The sequence below is a fragment of the Rhinolophus hipposideros genome (genome assembly GCF_964194185.1).
Source record: "Rhinolophus hipposideros genome assembly, chromosome: 1".
In the NCBI taxonomy this organism is placed as follows: domain Eukaryota; kingdom Metazoa; phylum Chordata; class Mammalia; order Chiroptera; family Rhinolophidae; genus Rhinolophus; species Rhinolophus hipposideros.
Genome location: NC_138047.1, coordinates 107,055,571 through 107,082,787, shown reverse-complemented (window position 1 = coordinate 107,082,787; position 27,217 = coordinate 107,055,571). Strand labels below are relative to the sequence as shown.

At 52.0% G+C, this 27,217-nt stretch overlaps 1 protein-coding gene across 6 annotated transcripts in view; it reads left to right on the top strand.

Annotated features, from left to right (window-relative positions):
* JAKMIP1 (janus kinase and microtubule interacting protein 1) overlaps positions 1 to 27,217 on the top strand; it is a 105,086-nt gene that overhangs the window by 53,288 nt on the left and 24,581 nt on the right. For all 6 annotated transcript variants that reach the window (XM_081037642.1, XM_081037638.1, XM_081037641.1 and 3 more), the window contains 8 exons: positions 5,720 to 5,929; positions 7,018 to 7,137; positions 10,182 to 10,328; positions 11,262 to 11,402; positions 13,127 to 13,186; positions 23,751 to 23,879; positions 25,045 to 25,173; positions 26,532 to 26,615. In XM_081037642.1, the coding sequence (XP_080893768.1) occupies positions 5,720 to 5,929; positions 7,018 to 7,137; positions 10,182 to 10,328; positions 11,262 to 11,402; positions 13,127 to 13,186; positions 23,751 to 23,879; positions 25,045 to 25,173; positions 26,532 to 26,615 (1,020 nt within the window). The remainder of the gene's footprint in view (positions 1 to 5,719; positions 5,930 to 7,017; positions 7,138 to 10,181; positions 10,329 to 11,261; positions 11,403 to 13,126; positions 13,187 to 23,750; positions 23,880 to 25,044; positions 25,174 to 26,531; positions 26,616 to 27,217) is intronic.

The following is a 27,217-nucleotide window of genomic DNA, read 5'->3' as shown; positions in this document are numbered from 1 at the left end:
AGAATTTGGGGTCAGTTTCCCTTTCAGCGCTGAACACGAATATTCCCTCTTCAGGTCTTCTCAGTGTGTGTGGTTTTCACTTACAACGGCCCACCTAGGAGAACAGAGTGAAAAGAACAAATGTCTGTTTCTCCTATTATCCTGTTGCTCAGTGTCACTCCTCAGGCAAGCCTGTTGCTTATGGCAGCGTGCTCGGAAGGGAGGTGTGCTGTGTTTCATTTCCTTGTCGGCTGGATTGGATTAGAAATGCAAGAAGGATTTCAGACTTCCGCTTCCATGTTTAACATGCCTCCTAAGAAAAGTCAGGGAGAAAGGGCAGTTACATTCAACCTGGGGCAGGAACACTGGTTTCTGGATGCATTCCTCAGACCGGTTAGGATCAGGTCTGGTTGCATGTGACAGACAGCTCCCACAATGCACAGGGGCTTCAAATCTGGAAGTTGTTTCTCTCTCGTATGCAAAGTCTAGAAAGGGCCATGGCGGGGCTCCACAGAGTAGTGAGAAACACAGGTCCTCCCAGCTTTCCCCTCAGAAGGGACCATGACCCTCATGGCCCCTCATCCCCATGGAGCGCCGGCCATCGCATCTTCGTCCCAGGTTGGTAGTAGGAGATGAAGAAGGTGAAGGAGGGCGTGGGAGTCTTTATTTAAGAATACTTTTCTCTTTGGAAGGTCCATACACTTCTACTTTCACCTCTTTGGCCAAACTTCGTCAGCCTCACCTAGATGCAAGGGGACTTGGGGGGCTTCCACTGAGTGCACGATGCAGGGCAGCTCCTAAGAAATCCCGGTGTGGCACTTGACCGGTGTCCTAGGGCAGCCACAAGTGACCACGGACTCAGGGGCTTAAAACACCAGGAACTTATTCCTTCCCAGTTCTGGAGGCTGGACGTCCGAAATCCAGGGGTAGGCAGGACCATGTTCCCTCTGAAGGCTCTTGCAGCTTCCGGGGGTGGCTGGCAATCCCAGTGCTCCTCGCTTGTCTCTGTCTCCGTGTGGCTGGCCCCTCCCCTGGGTGTCTGTGTCTTGTCCTCTTCTGTAAGGACACCGGTCAGTGGACCTGGGCCCACCCTCCTCTGGAATGACCTTAGCTTACACGTAATCACATCTGCAAAGACCCTATTTCCCAAGGAGAGCACTTTCTGGTGTTCCTGTGGGCACGGAATTTTGGGGGACACTGCTCTGGCTACAGGCATCAAGTGGGAGTGGATGTGGGGGAGCAGCCTCTGCTTCCTTCTTTGGTTCCCCAAACTTGGCGGTGAAGAGGAGCTCACAAAATTATTCACAAACTGGCGGGCATGCTGGGAGCCACAGCTAAACTAAGGCTGTCACTGAGATGAATCTCCTGGTGGTGTGACTGCAGAAAGTGACGGGATTCTGTGCCTGTGGGCAGAGGGCATGGGGAGGGTTTTGGGGAGGCCGACCCAAGTTTGAATCTTGGTTCCACTGCTAACCAGGGCACGGGCGGCTTCTCCTCTCGGGGCCTCAAGCTTGTGTATAAATGGGTAAATAATATCTTCTTTGAGGGTCTTTGAAGACTGAGAGCGACAGCATGTGTCTCTAGCACAAATGTCGTACTGAGCTCACACTAGCATGTAAGAGACATGAGAGCCATCCACTTCATGTTCTTTCTACAAATCTGTGTCAGTTGGGATCTTTTGGTTGCAAATGAGGAAATTCCACCTTACATCAGCTTGACCCGTGAGAGTCTGTGGGCTCTCCTAGTAACTGAGGATTAGCTTCAGGTGTAGCTCCACTGGCACTAACGATGTCACCTAGGACCCAGGTTTCTTGGGCTCTGCCCTCCTCATGCTGCATCATTCCTGGGCTCTGGGCTCTCCCGGTGTGCTGGTGAGATGCCACTCCTGTGCCAGACCCCATATCCTTACACAACACAGTCCAGAGGCAGCTAGATTCTCTTTCTTAGCTCCTAAGGAGAAACAGGACAGTCCTAGCAATACCCTCTTCAGGCCATTGGTTCTGATTGGGTCATGTACCCATCCCTGAACCAATTACTGTCAGGAGGTGGGGACATGCAGGTGATGTGAGCCAATCAGGGCCTGCCCTGGGAACTTGGAGTGGTTTCAGTCCCACCCCTCTCCTAAACCACATGCTGAGCCTGGGAATGTGAGAGAAAGGAAGTGGGTGCAGCCAGGCACCTGAGGAATGCTCACTCACACACTCAGCTGGTGTGTTTTGGGGGAGTTTGGGAAGCTCAGTGTCAGAGAGCTGTGCTTCATCAGCATCCTGAGGGCTGGGCAGGATCCCTAGGAGCCCAGTCTGGGGGCCAGACACAAATTCAGCAAATAGTGAGGGTGCTTGCTGTTAGCTGTATGAGCTTGGCAAGTCTCCTAACCTCTGGACTCTGGCTGGAGAAATGTAACCATCTAAAAATGTTGGCATACTCCAGGTTCTCTTCAGATCATATAAATCTTTTGCCTTTTAAAAATGTTGGCTGCAGTATGTAATCCTCATTGTCCACCGGTTCCTGGACACAATCTCTGATCGTGGAGAATGTTTTCTAGGAACCTTTTCCATGTGACGGGGTATAAGCCCTCTGTTCACTACTGGGATGAGTGGGGAATTGTTGCTCTCGTAGGTTGAGAATCTGGGATCCCAGAGATGTGTTGCTTGCGATGCTGCAGCTTTTCTGTGGGAGGAGCTAGCAAAAGGCAGTGGTGGGCACTGCACTTCTGGGCTCCAGTGCAAATCCAGAAGTGTGCTGCTGGGTGCTGAGGAGGACAGACTGGGACCCTCCCTCTTAACTTGCGACACCCCCCAGCTGGCTCCACTGATTCCTCTCTCTTTTTCTCCTAGCAGCAATCACTCTCTGTCTACTACAGTGTTTACTTGTTTATGTTTCTGTTTACCTCCCCCTCGAAAACAGAGGCTTGCGGGGCAGGAACCCTGATCTGTTTTGCTTACCTATATTTGCTAGAACCTGTTGATGGCTCTCGGCTCAGTATTTGTTGAGTTAATGAAAGCACGTTTGAATGGTTTGAATTAATGAACTCCTTCACTTCACTCTTCTTGCTTCTGGCAGCCATGATTTCTGCATCCCTAAGGATTCTGCCCTACAGTGGGGATCTGCCCCTACTCACGCAGAGGGCACCTGGCCAAAGCGGAAGCTGACCAGGAGGCGCAGCGGGCACACCCTGCAGTTGCTTAGGAGAAACCGTGCTAGGCACACCCTTGGCTGGGGAGCCAGGAGAGTGTCCCGGCCGTTGGAGACGTGAAGGGGAGGGGCACATTCTGTTTTCTTCCAAAGAAAGGAGGCCTAAAGAGCTTGTCAGAACAGCAGGGCTTTGTGTGAAAAGCTCCTAGTCTGGATTTTGGGGGGTACTATTTTCCTCCTTGTATAATCTCAAACATACGAGGTGTGATCGGAAAATATGGTGAATGTTTTAAACAAAAAAAACTTATTGCAGTAAAAGACACATTGCCGTTAATCCCCATCAAAGTACTTCTCCTCTCTCCGAACAGAACTTATCCCATCGTTTTTGCCACTTTCTGAACCAGTTTTGAAAGTCTTTTTTCGTGAGTGTCTTTATTTCATCCTCCATCATGACAACGCTCCACGTCACACATCGCTTCCGGTACGGCATTTTCTGTCAAATAAAAACATTACGGTGTGTCCTCATCCACCTTATGCACTGGATCTGGTACCTTGCGACTTCTGGCTCTTCCCCAAGGTCAAAATGATTCAGGACATCAAGGCAGCCACAGCAGCACAACTAAAGACATTCACAAAAGAGGACTTCCAGAAATGCTTCAGAAAGTGACAAGAATGACGGGATAAGTGTGTTCGAAGCTAGTGGGTGTATTTTGAGAGGGGTTAATGGCAATGTGTCTTTTACTGTAATAATTTTTTTTTGTTTAAATGTTCACCATATTGTTTTTAATCACATCTCATATTTTATCAGCTTTTAATGGCCTGCTGTTTACATAAAATAGCCTTCTGTTAACCAGGATCTAAAACAGAGTAATGGTGACAGCTAAATTGGTGGCATGCTTATAAGATGCCAGGCTCTATGCTGAATTCTGTCTGTGGTTGATCCAAATCTCTCCACGATTGGACGGACAGGGTCGGCGCTAGAGTGTTCTCGGTGTCCCCACATCACAGATGCCGAGGTTGACTCAGAGGTGGCCCAACCCGGCCACAGTCACACAGCAGGTGGGGGTGGGGATTTGCACTCGCTTCCGTCTGTTGCCAGCCCAGGAATCCTGTGCTGTGGCGGTCTGTGTCTGAATTTGTGGTGTATGATTCGAAGGAAGAGTCAGATTACAATCAACTTGAATCGATCCCACTTTCTGAGTGTGCTGAGTGTGAGGGGCACTTGTATTAGTGTGCTGGGGCTGCCTTAACAGGCTTCGTGGCATAAAACAACAGAAGTGGATTCTTGCCCAGCTCTGGAGGCCACAAGTCCAGGATCAAGGTGGGGGCAGGGCCGTGCGCCTCTGAGGCTCTCAGGGAACATCCTTCCTGCTGCTTCCAGCTTCCGGTGGCTACTGGCCATCCGTGACGTACGTGGGCTGTGGCCTCATCGCTCCAGTCCCTGCCTCCACCTTCATGTGCCTTCTCCTTGTTTGTCTGCGTGTCTCTTCTCCTCTTATAAGGACACTAGTCATCAGGGCCACCCTACTCCCGCATGACCTCATCTTAACTAATTATATTTGCAACAACCCCATTTCCCAATGAGGTTACAATCTCAGGTTCTAGGAAGGACCTGGATTGCAGGGAGGGGTGTGACACCCCGGTTTACTGCCCTTACTGGGGAAGTTTCCCAGCTATTGGCGTTGTATCCAGAAAGGGTTGAAGTACAGTATTATGGCCCAGGGCCGAAGCTGCTTTCCACTTGGTTTTCTCTAGGGAATGCTGGATAAGACTGAGCGGGGGTGTATGTGGAGGTTAGCATGCGGAGAGGGTGAGGTCCTTTGGAGTTCATAAGCAACCAGTTGGTTCTGGGACTGTGTGGCTCTGGGGGAGTACATCAAAGTGTCAGCTACATATGGGGGACTGAATGTCATGGGCGAGGACGCCACTGCCTGGGGAAAGGGGACAGCCTGGGAGGAGGACCAAGCGTTGGACGCTCCAGACTGTCATGGTGGCCAAGGCAAGGCGAGTCTGTAAAGAGGATGTGAGCTGAGAAGTCATCGCAGAGGGCGGGAGGGAGCGGGGCAGGTTCATGAAACAGGGAGTGGGGTATGACGGTGTCAGTGGCTGGGGAGAAGGATGGAAGGCAGAAAGTTGTACAGCGGGTTTTGGGGCCAGGAAAGCATTAGAGACCTTAACGAGATATTTTGGTGGAGGGGTGGGGACTGTGACCAGACAGGAGGGGCTTGAGGAGTGAGTGAGTGGGAAACAAGGAGAGTAGCCCGCTCTGTGAAGAAGCTTAGCTGCGGGGATAGGGGAGCCTGGACGGTCGGGATTTTATTACATTAAGGCGAAAGAGACATGACCATAGATACATTTCAAGAGTAAGTGTCTGGTTGACTCTATAGGTTCTTGAACCCATAGCTCCCTGCTCCTCTGTGCTCAGGGGACAATGACAGGGGAGCAGGACCTGGGCTGTGGACAGTGGTCTCTCTGTGTCCTGAGTTTGCCGAGTTCAGCTGACCTGGGTCCTGCTTCACCTTTCGCTGGGCGTAAGGCCAGCAAGGGAGAGAGTTCCCTAGTCACGAGCCCCCGTGATGGATTGCTTATTCTTTCTCTTTTTCAGATGGATGAGATCAAAGGGAAAGACCGTGTGATTCTGGCCTTGGAGAAGGAACTTGGCGTGCAGGCGGGTCAGACCCAGAAGCTGCTGCTCCAGAAGGAGGCTCTGGACGAGCAGCTGGTCCAGGTCAGGGAGGCTGAACGGCAGCACAGTAGTCCAAAGAGAGAGCTCCCGCCCGGCGTCGGGGACACGGCGGGGCCCGTGGGTGGCCAGGTGAGGCGCAGCGCTCTCCCAGCCTCCTTCCTTCCACTGGCCGTTCTTCCAGTCAGCTTGCCTGCCTGCCTGCCTGCCACCCTCCCTCCCTTCCATCCATCTGTCCATCCTTCCTTCCCTCTCATATCCCTTTCTCTCCAAATGTGCTGACGCTCTCTATGAGGCAGACCCAGTGCGAGGCACTGGGGATACAGAGGTGGGCACCTGGCTGCCTTGCTCCCGTGGTCGTGGAGCTCGGGTGGAATGGAAGAAAGGAAGACATCAGTGCCAGGTATACGGTAAGAGTTCAGAAATCAGGGCAGGACAGGAGTCCTGCAAGGTGACTACCCTGATTCCCCGAAAATAAGACCTAGGCAGGCCATCAGCTCTAATGCGTCTTTTGGAGGAAAAATTAATATAAGACCTGGTCCTACATTATATTATACTATATTACATTAATTACATTTATTATACTGTGTTGTATTGTATTATATTATATTATATTATATTATATTATATTATATTATATTATAACCGGTCTAATAAGACTGGGTCTTATATTAACTTTTGCTCCAAAAGACGCATTACAGCTGATTGTCTGGCTAGGTCTTATTTTCGGGGAAACACGGTAGGAGCTTAGCCAGCAGGCAGGAGGCAACAGCTTGGTACTTAAAAGGCCCAGAGCAGGCTGAAGCAGCATTCATTCACTGATTCATTCACTAAATATCACAGTGTCTGTCGTGCGTGCTGTATGCAGACACCACGTGGGGTGCTGGCATTTCAGTGGTTAGCAAGGTGGACACTGTCTGCCCCTGAGGAATGTCCTAGCACATCTGTGACGGGCCTTCCTCAGGGATACACAGTGGGCAGGGGCTGGAACATGAAGGTCCCCAGAGATCATGGTCAGACGTCCGGGAGCCCTTGGCAGGTGAGAAGTCTTCTGCAAGTCACCGGCAGGGCTGGAGGTTTTGTGCATATTGCTTGACTTCCGGGAGCCCTAAGGAGGAGCTAACTCACCTAGCATGTCTGCAGACTTTCTGAGAAGGGTCCATGGAATGCTTTGAATCATTTGTGCTTCTTCCAAGTACGTTCGTATCTTGACTCTTTAGGATCAACATATGGATGAGCGAGATGTGCGGCGATTTCAACTAAAAATTGCTGAGCTGAATTCGGTGATTCGGAAGCTCGAAGACAGAAATACCCTCTTGGCAGATGAGAGGAACGAACTGGTAATCAGCCCCCAGAGACAGAGGGTGCCTTGGAGGGGGTGGTGCGAGGCAGCTGCCCTGGGGCCTCAAAAAGTGCCTTAAACAGAAAGTTAATGCAGAGGCCTCTGTCTTTCTTTACTTTGTAATTTCTTTCTGATTAAAATCCCAACACAGGTTCAGGGAAGGAGCCTGTTACTGCCCTTTGCTTCTGCAGGAATTTATCCCAAGCAGACAATTGGAGAAGTACAGTGTCAAGTATGGAGAAGATGTTCATTGCAGTGTTGTTTATAACAGCCCCCAAAACTGACACAAAACACCCAGTTGTTCAATACTCAGTGTTGGGCAAAGTCATCACAGAACATTTATACAGTGACGTGTGCAGTCATTAAGAATGATGATGTAGATTATATTTAACTGCCATGAAACTGGTTCACAGTCAATTAAATGATGAGAGCAGTTTACAGAACAAAAATACTTGTCACCATCCCAGATATTGGAAGTTGCCTTAGGTCGTGTCATTCTGGATAATTTTTATTTCTTGCTTATCTGTTTGCTTTTGCACAAAAGCTTACCTGTTTCTAAGTTAAAAATAATGACCACGGATTTCTGCTTAAAAAAATAATCTCTAGTAAAAAATAGCAATTTCTTGAGTATATTTAAATTTTCTGGGTGAACACCTAATCTAATTTTTATGTAGTGGTAGTCAATTCATAAACTTCTTAACAAATGCCTCATGACATTTCTGTTTACTCTAAATTTTATTGTGAAAGTAAGTGTATCTATATGATATTCGAAAAATATGGGAGATGAACAGTATTAAATGTCACCTCTTCACAATTTTAACAGGATCAGAACAAATTCATTTCCTTCTAGTATTTTTAAAGCATATTTTTATATAGCTATCATGTGACTGTACATTTAATATTATGTCTCCATTTTCACTTAAGTATTCATGAGCTAAAAAAAAAATTCCTCATGACTGCGTAATTGTTTTCTAAGTAGATTAGAAAGAAATCACAGGCTGCTTAAAACAATTCATACCACACTGAAGTATTTAAAGTCAAAATCGATAAGCTTGCCAATGCTTCCATCTGAAAATCACGCGGTAACTGCTGTCAACCTTTGAGGTGTTGCTCCCATGTTTTTAATGCTTATGTGAACATAGCGACACCACAAGAGAGTTTTTGCATTGTTTTTGGTTACAAAATGGCTGCCCCTTCCTCCCCCCATTTTGTTCTGCAACTTGCTTTTGTCACTTGAGGTACCGGTTACAACACTCCCCTCAATGCGTAAAGGTCTGCCTTTGTCTTTTTCACGGCTGCATTGCACTCCGTTGTGTGGCCCTGCCACGGTTATTCAACCATTCCTCTGCTGGTGGAAACTCAGGCTGTTTCAGGTTTCTTTGCTGTTATAAACAAAGCCACACAGAAGATACATTCCTGCTTTTACTCACTTGAGCCGTTCTGTGGGTGGGGTAGGTTTTGAGAGGTAGAATGTGTGGGTCAAAGGTACGCTTTCTATTTCAGTGGGCAGCATCGGAGTGTTTTGCCTTCACTTCCAGAGCCTGGTGACTAAAAGCAGGCCTCTGCACTCAGCCCTCGTGTTTGATTCTCGGTTTTAGCACTTTCTGCGGGATCCTGAGCGCATTGCCCACCTCCCTGGGGTCAGGTTCTCTGTCTGTGGAGATGGGGGTCGGGCCCTCCACCTAGGGGTGTGGTGAGGCTTGAATGAGAGAGAAGGCCTGGAAGGGCGTGCCACTGTTTTAGCACATGGCTTGTATTTGACACACACAGTGGCTGTTTTTGTGGTTGTAGTGATGTTGATGGATAGTTGTTTTTAATTTTCATCCATTAAAATATTCCTGCGAAGACTGCTACTATGCATTTAATTTTCATAACAAGTCTATGAGGCAGGTCTATCATCATTCCTGCTTTATAGGTGAGGAAGGTGAGGCCGAGAACTTGGCTGTGGTCATGTAGCTAGAGAATGCAGCATGGTGCGAAGCAGGAAAAGTACAGGGCAACTCTAACTTTGCAGGCTCCCCAGCCCCTGATCCCCGTCACCCACTGCTGTCATTTCTTATATCTCTGTTTCTCTGAACTGACCTCCACACAGCAGTCAGAGTGATGGATTGTTCTAGAAGGCAGACTGAGTACAGAGTGCTCCTCCTTCAAAGCCCTTAGGGGCCAGGGGTGGAAACCAAATGACAGCTCTCCATTCCCTGTATCAGGCCTCCCCACGCCCGCCCCTTCTCTGCCCATCGCCCCACATTCTGTGTTCCCGCTGTCCTGAGTGACGCTGCGTGAACACGCCCCATTCTTGGCCGACCTGAACCTCTGGACGCTTGGTTCCCCTGCCTGGAATGTCCACTGGCCCTTGTCTCATTGTGTCCTTGCGTCTGTTACTGTCTGTGCCCTCCTCCCACGTCTGTGAGACGGCACCCCTGTCATGTCACCCCTTTGACCTTGTCCCCAGCACCGAGCACAAGAGGGGCTCCCCTGATGCTGATCAGACGAGAGAGACTGGAAGGTTACCCCGCCAGTCATAGGGGCTGTGCTCAGAGCACTCGAGGAGCCCTCTGGGGCGTTATGCGTCTTATTTATCTCCGTACCTTAGCACTGAGCCTGGCATGGAGTGGGGCCCAGGGGTTGTGTGTTATCTGAAGAGTGTTGAGATTTCTGAGCTCTGTACACTAGGAGGAGTGGTGACCAGGAGGAACTACGTAGCTGGATTGATGTTTATGCACGTGACCCATGACCTCTGGGTTATGCCCACAGGTGAAGGAAGTGTGGGCTAGTGGACACAGCACAGGCCACTTGTCAGTGGGCTGCCCTGCGGCAGATCTGTGGGTCTCCCACATGGGGCCTCTCTCGCCCTAATCAGGCCCTTTGAGGCTCACGTGGGGTACGTGTCTGTGGGCCTTTTGGTGTTTGCACCACCCAGGAAATGCGGTCCTAAAGGTGACAGCTCCAGCCCGAGGAAGGATCTCTGCTGGCCTCCGTGGTATGACGAGCCATTCATTGGGTCTTAAAGCGGCCCGGCCTTCTGTCTCTGTCATACTGCAGCTGAAACGCTCCCGTGAGACCGAGATCCAGCTGAAGCCCCTAGTGGAGAAGAACAAGCGAATGAACAAGAAGAACGAGGACCTTCTGCAGAGCATCCAGAGGATGGAGGAGAAAATCAAGAACCTCACCAGAGAGAACGTGGAAATGGTAAGTTGTCAGCCACTGGGGCCAGCCCGGAATTCTGGTCTGTCTGGGCTTCTCCAGCCCCTGGGCCTCTCCGTGCACGTTCTCAGGGCACACCTCCTGCTGCCTCCCCCAGGAATCTCAGGAGCTGTCTCATCCCACACCCATCCCTGCTGCTGTCACTTGTCTAGAAGTTAGGGTGCTTGGGCGTCTGTGCCTGGAGGGAGAGCACCAGGCAGTCAGACAGCAGGGTCTGTGCTTCAGCTCCTGTGCCAGTAGACTCAGCTCTCCTTGTCTCGCCTCCTCAATTTCTTCACCCATGAAATGGGAGAGAAAGTATCAGCGTTGCAGGGTTATCGAGAGGATGGAATGATAACATGGCATAGATGGGCCTCCCAGAAAGCCAGCTCTCGTGGAAGCTCAGTGTGTGACAGTGATGGTATTTGCTCTAAGCGCTGCACATAAGGGATGTTCACGTATTCCAACCAGAATAATTGGTCTTTGTGATCAGGGCAGGTTTATAGAATAATCTGAGGCTCATTACCCAAAGTCTGTCAGTCATCCCCATTTCACAGCTGAGAAGACGGAGGCTCAGAGATGAACACCGTTCTCCCTGTACCCTAGCGAGCCCAGGACAAGTGTATAATTCCTGTGTGTGGCGTGCTTTCCTCTGCCAGCTTCCTTGTCTAGCTTGCAAGGCTGGGTTTGGAAGCCCCCCTCCTGCCCCCAGTGCCTGCCCAGCCCTTCCTCCCGGCAGTGGGCACCATCAGCCACGCTGCGGGCTTGGCTCTGGTGGAGCTGTGCCCTAGTGCAGCTTGGGGCCTAGGTGGCTGTCATCCTTCCGTCCTGTACCCCACCAGGCCCACACTCCATACCCCGATGCGCGCAGTGGGTCCTTAACACACATAGTCAGATGGGCAGCCCCAGGGTGCTCTCTCTCTCTCCCTCTGGCTGCAGAAAGAAAAGCTGTCCTCACAGGCGTCTCTGAAGCGACACACATCCTTGAATGACCTCAGCCTGACAAGGGACGAGCAGGAGATCGAGTTCCTAAGGCTGCAAGTGCTGGAGCAGCAGCACGTCATCGACGATCTCTCACTGGTGCGTCTGTGCTCAGTGGCAGGCCTTGGTGTGACGCCAAGTGACAGGGTGTGAGCGTGGCGTCAGGCCTTCAGGGTGCTGCTGCGGAAGCGGGCGGGTCTCACCGAGCTCCTCCTGGTGACGGCACCTTCCCGTTTTATTCTCCCAGGAAGCAGCCTCGACTTCACGTAAATGGCCCCACTGGTGCCTGGCAGCAGTTTCCATGGCTACTCTTTTCTCACATCCTCCCTGGTTTGCTGCCGTAAGAAGCAGCATCAATGTTAAGAATGAGTCTTTTGGCCTTTGCATGAGGGCATGATTTGTCCCTGAGAAGTCTTATTTTTTTTTAGCTTGGTCATTGCAGACCATGAACTTGAGAACCTGAACCTATACTCAGACCAGAATTTGAAGGGCTTGCTGAGAGGGAGGGGGAGGGGGAGAGGGAGGGGAAGGGGAAGGGGAGGGGAGGGGGAGGGGAAGGGAGAGAAGCTTGGGCACCAGTAATAAGGGAGCATCTGCAGTGAGCTTCGGTGGGATCTTAGAAGCAAAGTGTGTTCTGCTTGCCTGGGAGGGAACGTTTCAATTCCATTTGTGGGTCTTCAAAGAGTAGAAAAGCCAGTGGTCAAAATTCTAGAAAAGGATTTGACCATAATTGTCAAGTTCACTTTGTTTGCCTAGCTCTTTATCTTCCCTCCCTCCTTTCCTTCCACCCACCCCTCCCTCCATTTATCTTCCCATCAATTCATTCATCCATCCTCCATCTTCCCATCCTTCCCTCTTTCCTTCCATCCTTCTTTCCAGCCATTTCTCCATCCCTCCATCTTCTCATCCTTGCCTCCCTCCATCCCTCCTTTCCTCCTCCTCTCCTTCCTTCCATTCCTCCTTCCTTTCATCCATCTTTGCTTCATTACACAAAAGACTTGATGTAACATGAGATGAAAAAACACATTCAATGATATGACGATAAAGTCTAAAGAGGAATAACAAACACATAAGATTAGAGAGAATAAAGATAGCAGCATCAGTCAAGACCAGGAGGGACACATGGGTGGAACATAAGAGGTGAGGCCAAGCACCATTTTGTTTCTGGGTTTCCTGGCAGCCAATGGGAAAAACAGGACTGATTAGAAAGGAATTTAATGGCTTTATCTGAGGCCGAATGCTGCTCCTGCAGCTGCTGCTCTATAAACGCCATCCTGGTGACGACAGCCACCAGGCACCGGCAGTTGCTCGTTTCCTTCTTAGGGGGACACTGCAGGGCAGGTTCTAGCCTCACATGGCAAAGGAGGAACCTGAAATAAAGTGTCTCCTGGCAGGAGGAGGCTCCTGGGGATTGGGCCCCAGCTCCGTCTGAGCTTGAAGCCGCAGTCTTTCTCACACTCAGCTGCGGTCCTGACCCAGCGGATATCTGTTCAGCACTGCCCAGGGCCTCCCGGCTTCCAGCCCCGAAGCAGACAGGCTGGAGTCTTACAGACCCAGCAGATCTTGGCATTTTTTGCCCCCCGGGACCGTCCAAGTCCTGTTAAGGGCTGGAGTAGAGGGTGCAGCTCTATAGCTGTCGGTTCTGAGAAGCAGCCCTCACCTGCTTCTCAGAACCTGGGTGTCAGAACCTGGACTTACTAACCTATGCCAGGTGCAGACAGGCAGACGTGGCAGCATGTAAGTCATGCCCCTCGAGAGCCAGCCAGGTTGGCTGGTATGACGTGAGGCTGGCTGAAAATGCCAACAGTTATGTTTCCTTCCAGGAGAGAGAACGGCTCTTGCGCTCCAAAAGACATCGCGGGAAAGGCCTGAAGCTGCCCAAGGTGAGCCTGCATGGGGGTGGCGAGCCATCCGTGGAGGGGGGCCCTAAAGGCAGACACGCTCACATTTCTGCATATTTGATGGTGGAGACTGATTTCCACCCTCTCGCCAAGCCACATAACTGATGGTGTGGGCCTGGTTAGTGTAATTTATTCATGGAAACCTTACGGACGCATTCTGTATTTAGGCCTCAGGCGCTGCTCACCCAAAATTAAAAACATAAATACTTAGACCTTTTGAAGGATTTAAAGGACACTCAGGCTTGGTTCTTAACATCTTATATCCTGGACTGAAAAATTGGGAGCTTTGGGCTTTTTTGGAATAAGGCAGAGCTGTGTTCTTTTTGGAAAATGTGGATTTATAGAGGTAGTGTCCGAATGTCCTGGCAGAGAGAGCAGAGCTGGGCTTGGAAAACTCAGATGCCCACAGGACCAAGCTGCAATGTGAAACAGCAAACTAGGGCAGGTGTAAAAGAAAGGCTTGCTTTGCATTTAACCCCATAAACATATTTTTCACTGCCACGAAGATGGCCTGCTTTGCTTTGCTTTGCGCTGGACGCTCCTGGTTTATCTTTTGGTAGAGGCATGGTTAGAGAGAAATACTTCTCTTGTCTAAAGACCACAGCCGTGCAGATGTGACACTGAATGGCTACAGATGTGTGGCCTCAGTGTCAGGCTGGCTGTAGGGAGTGGTGAGGCCTGTGGCTAACCAGGCCCCAAATACTAGTTGCTATAAAAAACTGAGCCAGGTAGTATCAGGTGTTCCAGGCTCTCAGGAGAAGTGGGAATCCTCGTGCGTTAGCTTCCTAGGGCTTCTGTAACAAAGTGCCGCAAACTGGGGGGCTTAGAACAACAGAAATGCATTGTCTCACAGTTCTAGGGGCTAGAAGTCTAAACTCAAGGGGTTGGCAGGGCCACGCCCCCTCCGAAACCTGTCGGGGAATCCTTCCTTCCCTCTTTCAGTTTCTGGTGATTTGCCGGCAATCTGGCTTCCTTGGTCTTGCAGCTACATAACTCCACCCTCAGCTGTCGTCATCAAATGCCACTCTCCCTGTGTCTCTGTCTTCACATGGCTCTCTTCTTATAAGGACACCAGCCATGTTGGCTCAGGGGTCCACCCTACTCTAGTATGACCTCATATTAACTAATTCCTTCTGCCACAGATGGATTTCCAAATACTGGAGGTACTGGAGGTTTAGGACTTCAGCGTATCATTTTTGGGGGGACCCAATTCAACCCACAACTCTGTAAGTTATATAAAATCTAAGGCTTTTAACAGTTGGTAAAAATGTGTATACCACACTCTGTGGCCAGAGACAGCCGAGTGTGTCCGCCAGGTTCGCGTCTCTCATCTGTGCTCGCCAGTAATTTGCTACATCCCGGAAACTCGGATAAGTGGTCACTTACGGCATGTCGTTCAATCCTCACAGCCACCCTGGGAGGCCGGTGTGATTTTTCCCATTTGACAGTTACAGGAAGTATACGGATCTAAAATTCAGCAATAACTCAGAGCCAAAGTCGATTGACAAGGCCGACATTCAGACTCAAATCTGGGGCTCCAAGGCCCAGACTTGGAGCAGGTCAAGTTCAAGGAGGTGTGGGTTTCTGAGCACTGACGTTAGAAACTCGGCAATGGGAAGTGGCTCAGCAGAACTTGTGTATTTCTAAACACAGGTTTTTATTATGGAAGTGAAGCGGTGTCACCTTACCGCTCATAGACTACCTGGGGAATAAAAATTGATTCATCCCCCGCAATGCAGCTGGTGTTGGCATTTTAGTGCAACTCCACCCCCCAGCTGTAGTCCTCCTTCTGCTCCATGTTTTTTGATAACGTAAGTGTAAGTATAGAATGTACGTTTGCACCCCGTGCTTTTACTTCACATTATACCATAAAGCATGTATCCATGTTATGACACTCTTGTCACAAACATACGTTTTATGGCTGTATAATCCATTAAATAGATGGGCCATGAATTTTCTGACCAGTCGGCTGGCACGTGTGTGTCAGTCGGCGTGTCTGCTTTCAGCGACTCCCGGGTATGAATGATGGTGCTGGCCACACCTCTTTCTGGGTTGGTTCTGTTTTAGGCCCTCAGGGTTGGACGTTTCATTAAGTGACTACCCTTCCCTCTTGTTGGACTTTCTGCTTCCGTAAATGTCACCACGGCAAACTCCTTTTGTCAGAAAGCCGTGCCCCTAGTCTGGATTGTTTCCATAGGTAGATTCCCGGAAGTCGAAGCGAGGATCAGAGGGTATGAAGGCTTTGATCTAGGACGTGTGCCCCCTCTGTCCTATGGGAGAGTAGCATCATTTTGCACAGTTGCCAGGAGTGTCTGTAAAATGCCATTGTCACCGTGGGACATGTGATTAAAAAGCGACACTCTAAAGGTGTTCAGTTTGTCCCATTATTGGATGTGGGGTGGCATTATACACCCCATAAAGCTTTCCTAAGGAGGGTTTTCAAGAAACCCATTGTTCAGCTGTGACTAGATTTTTCAAACCTGTCTCAGAATGCCTGGAATAAGAAAAGATGATGTTTTCCCTTTTCCTGATCTCTGAATATGTTTATGGGAAGAGAACTTACGAGGCTGAGAATTGACTTACACTTTGCTAGGCTTGTATGTACAGCAGATGAGTGTGTCCTGTTCTCTCTGTCTGTTCACTGCCTGGCACGGAGTAGTTTCCCTGAACAGTTGTTGACTGAATAAGTGAATCGCTTATTCTGACTGAATAAGGAGAAACGCACTTGCACGATGCTGGATGGTTCCAGAAGGATAAGGCTATACAGTCACTCTGATTAAAATAGTTCGATACCGCGTGAAGGCTGAGTCCCCTGAGCTGGTTCAGGGTCCTTCCCACTTACCGTTTCTGTGACTCACCAGCATCTTTTCTTTTTCTTAAGGTTCAGTATAGATTAGTTCCCCCCAGGCTCCTACTGAACCCCAGCATTGTCCGGAGCAGGAGGGCACGGGTATTTGGACCCATCAGGGACCTGCATGGCTTCCTCAGTTCCCCGGGACCTCCAGGCCTGGGCGGCGTCCCTTCTGTTCCATAGGCCACAGGAATTCAGTAGTTTCTCTCGCCCCTTAAATGCCCCATCGTTCTCTGTCCCTTATGCATGTGTGTACTTTACCACTTCGCCTGGGTCTGCTTTACAGAGTATTGTGGTGAATGTGGTGAAGTTTCCAGAATTTTCTAGAAGACCTGACAGCCCATTCCTGCTCTCTGGCCCCGACTTTCTTTGTAAGGGTTACAGAACTGGACTCTGCAGTTCCCCTGAGGGCCTCCATGTGAGGGCCACCTCACCCTAGGTTGCCGAAAGAGGACAGAGCAGTGACATCAGCCCCCGTCTTCTAGGGGGGCCTTCACCCCCTGAGGGCTGCTGAGCCTGTCTCACTGGGCTTCTGGGGACGAGACTGGTATTGGCTGTGTCTGCCCAGGGAACCTGCTAGTTCAGTCCCCACTGAGGGGCTGCAGGAGAGGGACCCTGAGCCAGAGAGGGAGGTGTGTTGTACAGAAGGTCTGGCACCAGGGCCCAACTCTAAACAGCCCAGGTGTGGGGGGCGGTAGGTGTTGCAGCCCCTGAAGCTTGCTCTCTAACAGCACAGAGTGTGTCTCAGTGGAGACCGAGCATGTGAACAATGGCTAGAATTAGCACATGTGCTGGGCGCCACAGAGCCTGCCCAGGGCACCTCTTCTGGTATAGCAATGACCATGGGGACATCCAGGCCATTCCAGGAATGACAAAGTTCTGGTGCTTCTAGGCAATGCATTCAAGTGGGGTCGGGACCCGCCAGGCCAGGAATTAGCCATCAGGGGTTCGGGGGGTTGCGGTGAGCCCCAGTCTCGGGAGAGGAGCCAGCTGGGAGGCAGACCAGGCTGGGAGGCTAGTCTGCAGGCTCCTGGGCTTCCTGCCTGGTGCTAGGAGGGACCCCAGAATCCGTGGGAAGGGGATGGGGCACAGGCTCCCTGATTCCAGACCCCACCCTCCAGGCTTCTGCTCTCTCATGTCTCCACTGCCTTCCTTCAGGCCCTCGTCCCTGACGGCTCCCCCTGCTCCCAGCGTCTTCCCTCCCCTCCAAAGCTGCCACAGTGATCTTTCTGAGGCACTAGTCTGACTCTGCCACCTTCTTGCTAAACGCCATCCGCTGGCTCCCGCTCTCCCTGGGGGATGAAGTTGGGGCTCCTCGGCTAGACCCTCTAGGCCGTTCAGGATCTGGCCACTTGCTTCCTGCTTTATTCCCTCGGCACATCCTGGCTCCAGCCCCTGGGCCTTGTCATGCTGCTGCTTTTCTACCTCTTCTGCTCACCACCTCCTGCTCCTTCGAGAGTGGGCTTAGCTGTCCCCACTGCCTCCAAGTCTTCGCCCTCCCACGGGGTTAGACGCCCTTTCTCTGGGCTTCCTCTGCCCCCTGCTCCTTCTGCCCTGGCATGTATTGTCAGTCTCCGTGTCTGCTCCCTCTGGGGCTTACTGCGGGAAGAACTCGGGATGCTGGTGGTTGAATGAGGGCCGATGGGGGCTGTGGGAGGGCTGTGACTGGGGGCCACGTGGTCTGCCCGGCAGCCTATGGAGCAGGGATGGAACCCAGCACTTGTGGCTTGGATGGAACCCAGCACCTGAGGTCTCCAGTCTGGCTCCCTGGGTCCGGTGTTGGCAAAAAGTGCCAGCTCATTGTCATCAGGCATCGTGCCCTGTCTGAACTAGCACAGGGCCTGTGGCCACTCATGCTGTGAAGTCCGAGGCAGTGTGACGGTCACCCCACCCATTCCCCCACCCCTCTAGCCATCATCTGTGGAGCGTCTGCTTCGGGCATGGCAGAATATCAGGTGACAGGGCACAGAACAGTGTCTCCACCCTTGAGAATCTCTGGCAGAGGTGGGGGTCTAAGTAGCTCAGGCAGCTGTAGCACTTGCCAGGCAGAGGCTGTCCTTGGTTTTTTTTGAGGGTCCAGGTGCAGAGCAGCTCAGGGAGAGATTAGCCTTTTGACTTGTCCCAGAACTTAACAGTTTGCCGATGGTTTCATTTCTAGGATTACCTCCCTTCTCTCCACAACATTAGCCAAGATTCTTTCTGTTGATAAGGGCAAAAACGCAGTCACTTAAGCAAAGAAATGAATTTATGTAACTGAGAAGCCTAGAGGTGGCTGGCTTCAGGCACGGCTGGATCCAGATGCTCATAGGAAATTGCCAGGAACCTGCCTTTCTCCATCTTTCAACTCTGCTTTCCTCTGGGCTGGCCTCTTTCTCAGGAAAGTGGCCCAGACAGCTTTAACAACTGGCATACCTGCCCAGCAACCTCTGTGGTAGGACGGCATGTCTCAGTAGTTCCAGCAAAAGTCCCAGGGCTGGTGCTTCTTGGCTTACGTTGGTCCCAGGCCCACCCCTGAACCAGTCTGTCTGGGTGGCATGTGATTTGGAAGCATGACTTAAAGATTTAGTCAGCTCTAAATTGCGTAGCATGACAGGGCTACCCAACTCCTATCGTGGGCACTTTAAAAGGACTAGAGTATCAAGCGCTTTTGAAGTTGAAATGTGTACATGAATGTGGCTGTATATACTTTTCCTTTTATGAATTGTCCTTTGCCTTTTAATGTTGCTTCACTATATTTCAAAGTCCAGTTTTACTTTTTTATGGTAAAACCTGTCCATGTTTTTCCACTGAGGGGGGTTTACTTTTGATGCTATGCCTAGAGAAGGTTCTCCAGGAAATGCAGGACTCTCACAAGTGCCCACGTAGGCGGGGGACTGAAGTTACAGCTTTTCTGTGGGTAATGGTCCGCGGGATAAGCGGCAAAACAAATACTGCGGGAAGGATCGCTGAGAAACCAAGTTTGCTGTCCAGGGTGCATGTGGGGTAGCCGGGGAGTGACAGCAGTTGCCCAAGCACGCAAGGCGGGAGGCTCCTCCTTGTCTTGGCCTGGTGCTAGGCAGGCTCTCCGGGTATCACCGTTGCTAGTGCTGTTCCCAGGGGCCCTTGCGAGCACCCAGGGGCATGTTGAATGGCATTGGCAACCGGGCAGCTCAGGGAGCCTGAGGTCTGGGAGGAAAGCCCTCAGAGAATAAACCGGCCCGAAAGCTGAGCTGTGTGACTCCTGCAGCCCTGCCCCTGGAAACCTGCTTCTGTCAGCCCCGATCTGCCCTGGAGCTGGCATCCTAAATAAAGGTGTGCCGTCCTCAGGACGCCCCAGCAGACGAGACTGCAGGAAGCCGGGCGTGGCAGAGGAGAGGAGAACGCTGTGGGAGAGGGTTGGAGTTTTCTCCTGGACTCAAAGAGGCCTGAAGATTGGTGGCAGTGACGTGGCTTTGGCTCACCTGACACATACGGGTGGGCTAGAGGGTTCTGGGAGCCCTCACGACGATGGAGTACGTCCTCTTCGTGCTGTACTTCTCCTTCTTCCTCTGTCTCTGTGCCCTGGTGTGTCTGTACTTTTCGGGCTGCCAGGAGATGACCTACAGGCATGAAGGTAAGGGCTAGCTTAGGGGATGGCTTGCGGTTCAGTGGAAGTCACTCCCTGTGACAGGAAGCCACTTCCTGTGACAGCGCTTGTTGGAGGTGACACAGAAGCGAGGCGAGAGGAGGCAGAGGGAGGCTAGAGTCGGTTGAGGGGTATTTTTTTTGGGGGGGCCCTCTTTTCCTCTCGGTTCCATTTAATCTGCTAAGAATGAGCACTTCTGTATATTCAAAATGTAAATGGAGAAGAAATTGTTATCTTTTAGTCGTTTCTGCCCAAACTGCATTTTAAAAATTTGCATCAGTTTGTAACAAGGAGTCAGCAAGGCAAGAGTGGTCATAAAGAAAACGGACGCCTGGAGGAGTGAGCCCCTCTTAGGTATAAATAAGATGCACTTTAGAATGAGCAAAGGTGGACATGGGTGCCCCTAGAGGATCTTTCCTTAGGAAACGCCCAGGGACTCTGAGAATGATGGAGACTGAAAAACTCAGCAGTTTCTCTGATGCTTGACCTTTCTCTAAAGCCCTCCCTAAGCCAAGCGTTAGAGGGAGCAGTGGTTTCTAGGGGTTATTTTATGTAGATTTTGAACACGCAGTGTGAGGCATTGGTTACATTGTCTTCAAAGAAAACGGCCACCTGATTGTCCCTCGGAGCATTAAAAATGTTCTTCTCTATCTTGTTTTTTCTATTACTAAAGGCAGAAGTTTATGTAGTACGTTTTGACTTCCCGTCTAATACAATTGGAGAAAAGCTAACCCTTAGAGGAAACAAACTGACTCAGCTCAATGCTAGACAAGGTGGGAGGTGGCAGCCAACTCGCTGTGCCATGGAAATGGCTGGTGTTTGTGGGTCCGTGGCCTTTGTTGTTGTGGGATTGCAATCTGGAGGCGCTGTGTGACTGGGCTCCACGCCCAGAGCTGCTTCCTCCTCCCTCACTGCAGCTGCTGCCTTGGGGTCTCGGTCTCTGGGACCATGTTATACTTCAGGGGCCCCACTTGGGCCTGGGACGGGCTGTTTACAAAGGCAGTTCTGCTTCAAGTGCAGGTCTGCAGTGTCTGCAGTTAACACCCTGCGGCCGTGCTCGGTAACTGAGTTTCTCATCAGTCGTGCAGGGTTCCCAAACCCGGAACCTGCCGGGCCATGGCACACTGAGCCCCTAGCCCCAAGAATGGTCCAGGACGCCGACGGGGGCAACCACAGCTCGGTGTTTTGTCCTGATCATTTCGAGGGTGCATCGCTCCATGGTCCCCGGGCTGCTCTGTGTGCCAGGCAGGGCCCTCCGTGCATCGCCGCTCCCTGCCAGTTGTCACAGCAGCAAACACAGACCTGTCCCCAGAGGCCTTGCAATGAGTGGTGTTTACAGGAAATAAGGTCGGCTGAGTGGCTGCCCAGGAAAACGAGGAGCCCTGAGCTCAGGGAGGTGAAACATGTGTGTACAGAGGAGCTTGAGTACCGTGGATGTGTCACTCCTGAAGGTGCCATTGTCCCCATTGGTGTGTCGTGGCCACTGCTCCCAGAATATCGTCTGGAGAGGTTTTGATGCCCGAGCTAGGTGGGGTTTCTCTTCCACAGGGGGATTTGAGTATATGATTGTCTGCAACCTCTACTTGGAGAGGAGAAATCATTTGAAACCGATGGAGTCTATGAGGTCCTCACATTCCTACCTGTTAGACTCACCTGGGGTGCACAGCCAGGTGGCTGTCCAGCTGATGCTGGCTGCGTGACAGAAGGGAAGGGATGTGCAAATCTGAAGCTGTTTGTGGGTAAACAAGTTAGTTTATTAACAGACATGTTTGTGAATACTCATTTAACAACCAATATTTCTTGAGTGCCAGGCCCTGGGCCACAATGGAGAATAAAAGAGCCCAACTCCTGCTCTCATGGAACAAAATCCCTGTGCCCATGGGGCTTACATTCCAGAGGGGGAAGACAGGTAATAAACACATAAGCAAAATATATTTTATGTCAGGTGGCAATGAGTGCCAGGGAGAAAAAGAAAGGAAGGTTAGACAGGTTGGGGTGGGGATGGGTTGGTAAGGACTTTGCCGTGGTGATCAGAGAAGCCTTTTTAATAACGTTGCATTTGTGCAGACTCGAGGGGTGTGAGGGAGAGAGCCCCGAGCCCGGGGAAGAAGCTCGAGGCTGTGCAGAGGCCCTGTGCAGGCATGTGGGGGGTGCAGGGGCGTGCTGGGCAGTGTGGCTGGAGCAGAGTGCTGGAGGAGGACGAGGGGAGGCGTGGTTAGAGCAGGGGGGACGCAGGTCGCCAAGGCCTGTAGGCTGCAGGGCTGGTGACTTTTACTCAGCTCTGATGCAGTGTATTGCCATGGGGTTTTGAGCAGAGGACCAGCAGGACTTCACTTTCATTTCAAAATAGTCACTCTGACCACTAGGTGAGGGACAAAGGCAGAGCAGGCAGGCCAGTAGGAGGTGGTTTTAATCGTTTCAATGAGAGAGGACAGTGGCTTGGACTAGAATGGAGGGACCGGTGGAGAGAGCGGGTGAGAGGGTTGGCTTCTGGGTCAAGGTGGAGCCAACAGGATTTCTCTGAGAGGAGCACAAGAAGGTGAGGAGCAAGGGAAGGGGGCATGAGGAGCTGCAAGGACGAGGCTGGCATGACGAGCACATGCAGGTTCTGGGGGTGCGTCACTGTCCACTAGGCCCCCATGTGGGCAGATGGCTGACACATGAGTCAGGAAGTTGGGGGTGGTAACTGCCCCAGGTGCATTATAAAAAACAAAAATGGGCCACAAGGTGGAAGCAGTAGCAGAAGACAGGTGCCATGTGCAAGGACGTTTGGGCAGCCCACAGTGGTTGGCTGCCTCCTGCAAAGCCTCTTCTGAAACTAACTTACAAAGAAGCCCCTGCCTCTTCTTTACCCCTGAGAATGATTCCTTAATCACGTTATGAATTGTGGTACCAGCCACATGTTTCTTACATTTGGGCCCATGAGATTGCAAACGTGCATTGGCTGGATCACGCCCAGGGGGGGACATCCTCAACGTGTGGGGTGGGCCCTGACCCCCCTGTGGGCTGAGGAATGGGGAGGGGGCTCTGGGAGAAGCCAGGTTCCAGACGGACCAGTGGGAGCCTGGGCCTTGGCTCTGGCATTAGTTATAGTTCCTGCTTCATGGTCGTGAGAAGCATTTATTGATTGTGAAAACAAATGAAAATTGGTCTGAGGGACCATGTCGGAATCAAACAACAGCCAGTGATCCTGAAACAAGGTGATCTGGTGATTTTCATCGAGGTCCGCGGCCCCCAGGGGACGGGAGCTCCTGTGGCAGGAACTATGCCTGGTTCTGACCATAGGGGCCCCTGCCCCACCCAGTGTGGGGCCTATAGAAGGCGCTCAGGCAGCTGCTTCCTGAATGAACGAATACACGCATTCAGGAATGAATGAAGCCCCACATACTGTGGTGTCTGGGGCGGGAGAAGTTCTGGGTAGGGTAACTGGGAGACTGGCACTCAGAGCATTAAAAGTGCCTCTGACTCCATGGTGGCTGTCTGAGCGGCCATTACACGATCCCTTCTATTTTGTAAAAGTTCTAATTTTTCCATAATAAAAGGTTAAACAAAAATTCCCTCTTAGTGCAGGTCTGCTGAGGACCTGGGCCACACGCTAGTGCAGCCACTCAGAGCCGCGGGGTCAGTTTCTGGACACTGCCCCTTTCACCTGTCCCTGCGTGTGGCGCCTAGAACTAGACATCTCCTGGCCCCACGACCCCTTCCTTAGTAACAAATGTGCTTCCCCTTGAGTGTCAGCATGATGGGCACAGCACACGTGGAACGTCGCCTTGTGCTCACAGATGAGGTTCCGTGTCCCTTTGATGGGAAAGGAAGCTGTGCTCAGAGGGGCTGAGGGACGTGCATAATAGCAGCAGCTCCTGAGCCTGGAGCCAGGCTGGGGCCAGCACACGCTCCTGGCCATCCTCCATCCTTCCCCCACCTCCGGTTGCCTCCTTTTCCCCCAGCCAGTTAGGAACCCCGCCAACCACCTCTTGGGGTGCCCTGTGGCCCAGATGTGCATCGTAGCCCCCTCTGCCCTGGGATGAGGGGGCTGGGGGTCCTGGCACTTCTGAGACTGTTTCTGATGTCATGCACATTGCCTTTTACAGAAGCATGTTGTGGAGACATTTTTTGGATTTGATGAGGAGTCTGTGGACTCAGAAACATTGTCTGAAACATCCTGCAACACAGACAGGACGGACAGGGCCCCAGCCACACCGGAGGAAGATCTGGACGATGTAAGCGAACCTCCGCCCAGACGCGTGTCGCGGTACTTCTGGCCTCTGACGCTGGCAGTGTAGCTGCCCACTTAAAGATGTAAGCCCCGGAGGACCTGTGCTAGCACAGCCCATAGCATCGAGGGAAGGTGGTCCCCACTTTCCTGGGCTCCGTGAACGGTGAGGGGGCACTGGCCACACAGGGGTCCCTTTCCTTTACCCAGAGCTGATTTCACAGGAAACGAGAGGTCTCCTTAGTGTAACTTGCCCTTTGCAATTGAAATTCCTGCATGATGGTCTGTTCCTCGTCCCCTGACACAGACACACACACACACACACACACACACACACACACACACACACACACACACACACACCCCCCAACTAGAAACAACCTGGTTGCCATTTTCATTATAAAGATGACACGTGTAGGAGAGAATCCCAACAGTACTGAGAAGTGTGAAGAGGGACGTAACCCCCGACGCCCTCTCTGCCGGGTCGCCACGCTCACACTCTGCTGACCATCTGTGCACATCCACGTTTGTGACCCGGCGCTGAGTGAGTGGGATTCACAGAGGTGTGAAGGGCGGCTTCGTTCTCCTCCCACCGCCACCCAGGTTACTTTTCTTAAGAAAACCCGAGTAAGGCGCAACCATGCCAGACACATGTGTTTTGCTTTGCTTTTTTCCATCAGCAGTATGTCACAGGCACCTTTCAGCACGGAAACATTGTCCTCTCTCGAGGGCCGGGAACGTTTTCACCTGGACGCACATGGTGCATTTAACTCCACAGCCCCCAGTGGTGGGCATTTACGTTCCCAGTTTTTCACGACGGGTCGGAGAACTGCGCACTGATGCTCTCCCGGCATTTGCACCTTTGCACACTTAGGCGGTCATAGGAGAAACCCCAGTGAGAAGTGCTGGGGGAGGGGCCGGCTCCAGGCTGCGCAGTCTCCCTTGCACTTGACTCAGGTGACCCCAGGCCAGCGAGCGTCTGGGAAGGGTGCTGACAGCAGAGATGGTGTCTGTTCCCGGCAGCCCCTCACTCTGCCGTCCCAGTTACATCCTGGCTGTGACTGGTTGGTTCAGTCATTGTTGGCAGAAGTTGGCTTCTGTGTAAGTGGCCCTGGCACCGGAAGTCACAGGCAGTCATGTGCTCCACTGTTTCTCTCCTCCATGACGTGAAGACAACCACCAGAGAAGAGGCGGACCTGAGGTTCTGCCAGCTGACCAGGGAGTACCAGGCCCTGCAGCGAGCTTACGCCCTGCTTCAGGAGCAGGTCGGGGGGACGCTGGACGCTGAGAGGGAGGCCCGGGTAAGTGCAGCAGACCCGCGGGCCGGCCGGGCTGGGTGGGAGGCCGCTCAGGCACGCCCTTTCCAGCCGTGTGGTTCTGTCACGGCACCTGCCTTGACACTCGGAGGGGATTCTGGCAGGTGAGGGAGACACGACAAATGCTCCAGCGTTTGGCACACCCGACGGGAGCTAACTGTCATCCTCAGCGGGACAGCAGCAGTGGCCAGAAGAGATGTGTCATGCGTGCTGTCCGTTTGCAGCTTCATAATTCCAGTGACCCAGACAGCGACCTGGCCGACTTTGGACGCCTCTCCCTCTAGGCCGAGAACCCCCAAGAACGTCCCTGTGGAACCTTGAGGGACTGTCAGGGTGCTCGCAGCCCACAGGGCACTGTGGTCGCTGCTGCCATCTAGGTCTGGGCCACGCCAGCCCTGATGCTGGGCTGAGCTCTGCCTGCTAGGACCCTGCCATGTACAGACCCTCACCCCACGCTCGGGAGTCCCACAGAGCAGGGGCTGCTTGTCCTTCCTTCTGACCGTGCGGGGGCTCCCTGAGAGCACGCCGTCGATGCCAGAGCCTCCCCGCGCTGGGCCCCCATTTCGTTCCACAACAGCCTGGGCGGTAGGAGGTGTCTCGTGAGGCTGGCAGAGAGAGCACTTCTGCCACCATAGAGTTCCGTGTGTAATCTGCGGGTCAGAGGAGGTAAACGGCAAGGCTGGGTTTGAGCTGAATCGTGGTTTTTATTAAAAAATTCATCAGTTTACAACATTGAAAAGTCGAGAGAGTTCACATAGATCTCCAGATCCCTGGCTTCTCTCGAAAGCTGAGAACATCTGGCAACATGAGGCTTCCTGTTTCACATGATGGCGTTTGGCTGCAGTTGAGTGGCCATCTCCCCTGAGATGGGACATGTGCCTCAGTTTCCCACAGCCCCCTATCACCCCATGCTGTTTCAGACCCTGCCGGAGGTGATGAAGGGCCCACAACACGGGCCAATCCAGCATGAAAGTGCTTTTGCGAGTGTTGGTGACAGCCACCTGAGGCACCACTGCACTCGGCGACAGAGCCTGGCTGAGGCCCTGAGGTGTCTGGAGCACTCACCCCCCTGAGGCAACGGGCCTCTTCTGCAGGCTTCCATGTCCTTATCTGTACAATCGAGGAGGTTCGAACTGACAACTTCTCAAGAATAAGAACTTCTCAGTTCTTAAACATTTCACACCTGTGGGTGGTAGGACCTGCACGCCACTAGGTGGACCAGGTTTGAACACGTGCTCTTAAAAGATGGGCCTGTTTGTAAGGTCTGGGTTGCAGCGTGACCCTTTCTGCGTCTGTCAGCCCTCCGAGGTGACCTGCTCACTTTCTGGCCTTTTGCATTCCAGACGCGGGAGCAGCTGCAAGCTGACCTGCTGAGGTGTCAGGCCAAAATCGAAGACTTGGAAAAGTTGTTGTTGGAGAAGGGGCAGGTGAGCAGGAACGACCCAGGGCTCTGTGCTTCTTTCACGTCTGTTTGCTTGCTGGGGTCGCTGGGGCCTTGGTGCCGAGGGGGGAGAAGCTCTGTGGGTCCGCTTCGTTTGCTCCAGAGACGTTTGAGGAGAAGGTGCTAAGCAGAACCCAGGCACGAGCAGCCCAGCTCACGAGCCTGTCTGTGGAGCTTCCAAAACCCAAAACATGTTATGAAATTTTAACAGGGTTCTTCCTTTGCTGGTTTGCCAAATGCACAAAAATAGGAGGAATTCCCAGGTAATTCCCAAGAATTACCAAAATCTTTTTTGACTTGACTCTGATGAAAAGCTGCCTTTGACTATCAAGATTTAATTGCAGAGATGAGCTGTCACCTGCAACTAGCTCTGACTTCTCACAGAGACCCCATGCGTGGCTGTCACCTAGAAATCCAGCCACGTGTGCATTCTCTGAGTTTGATTAGGCCTGGGTGACAGCAGGAGACAGCAGAGAGGCAAAGCCCGGGCCTTGGGGAGCGGAGCCTCGTCCGAAATGTTAGGTAGAAGGAAGCCCGGAGGTCACCGGGGCTGAGAGAAGGGAAGAAGAGTTTCCTTCAATTATTCAT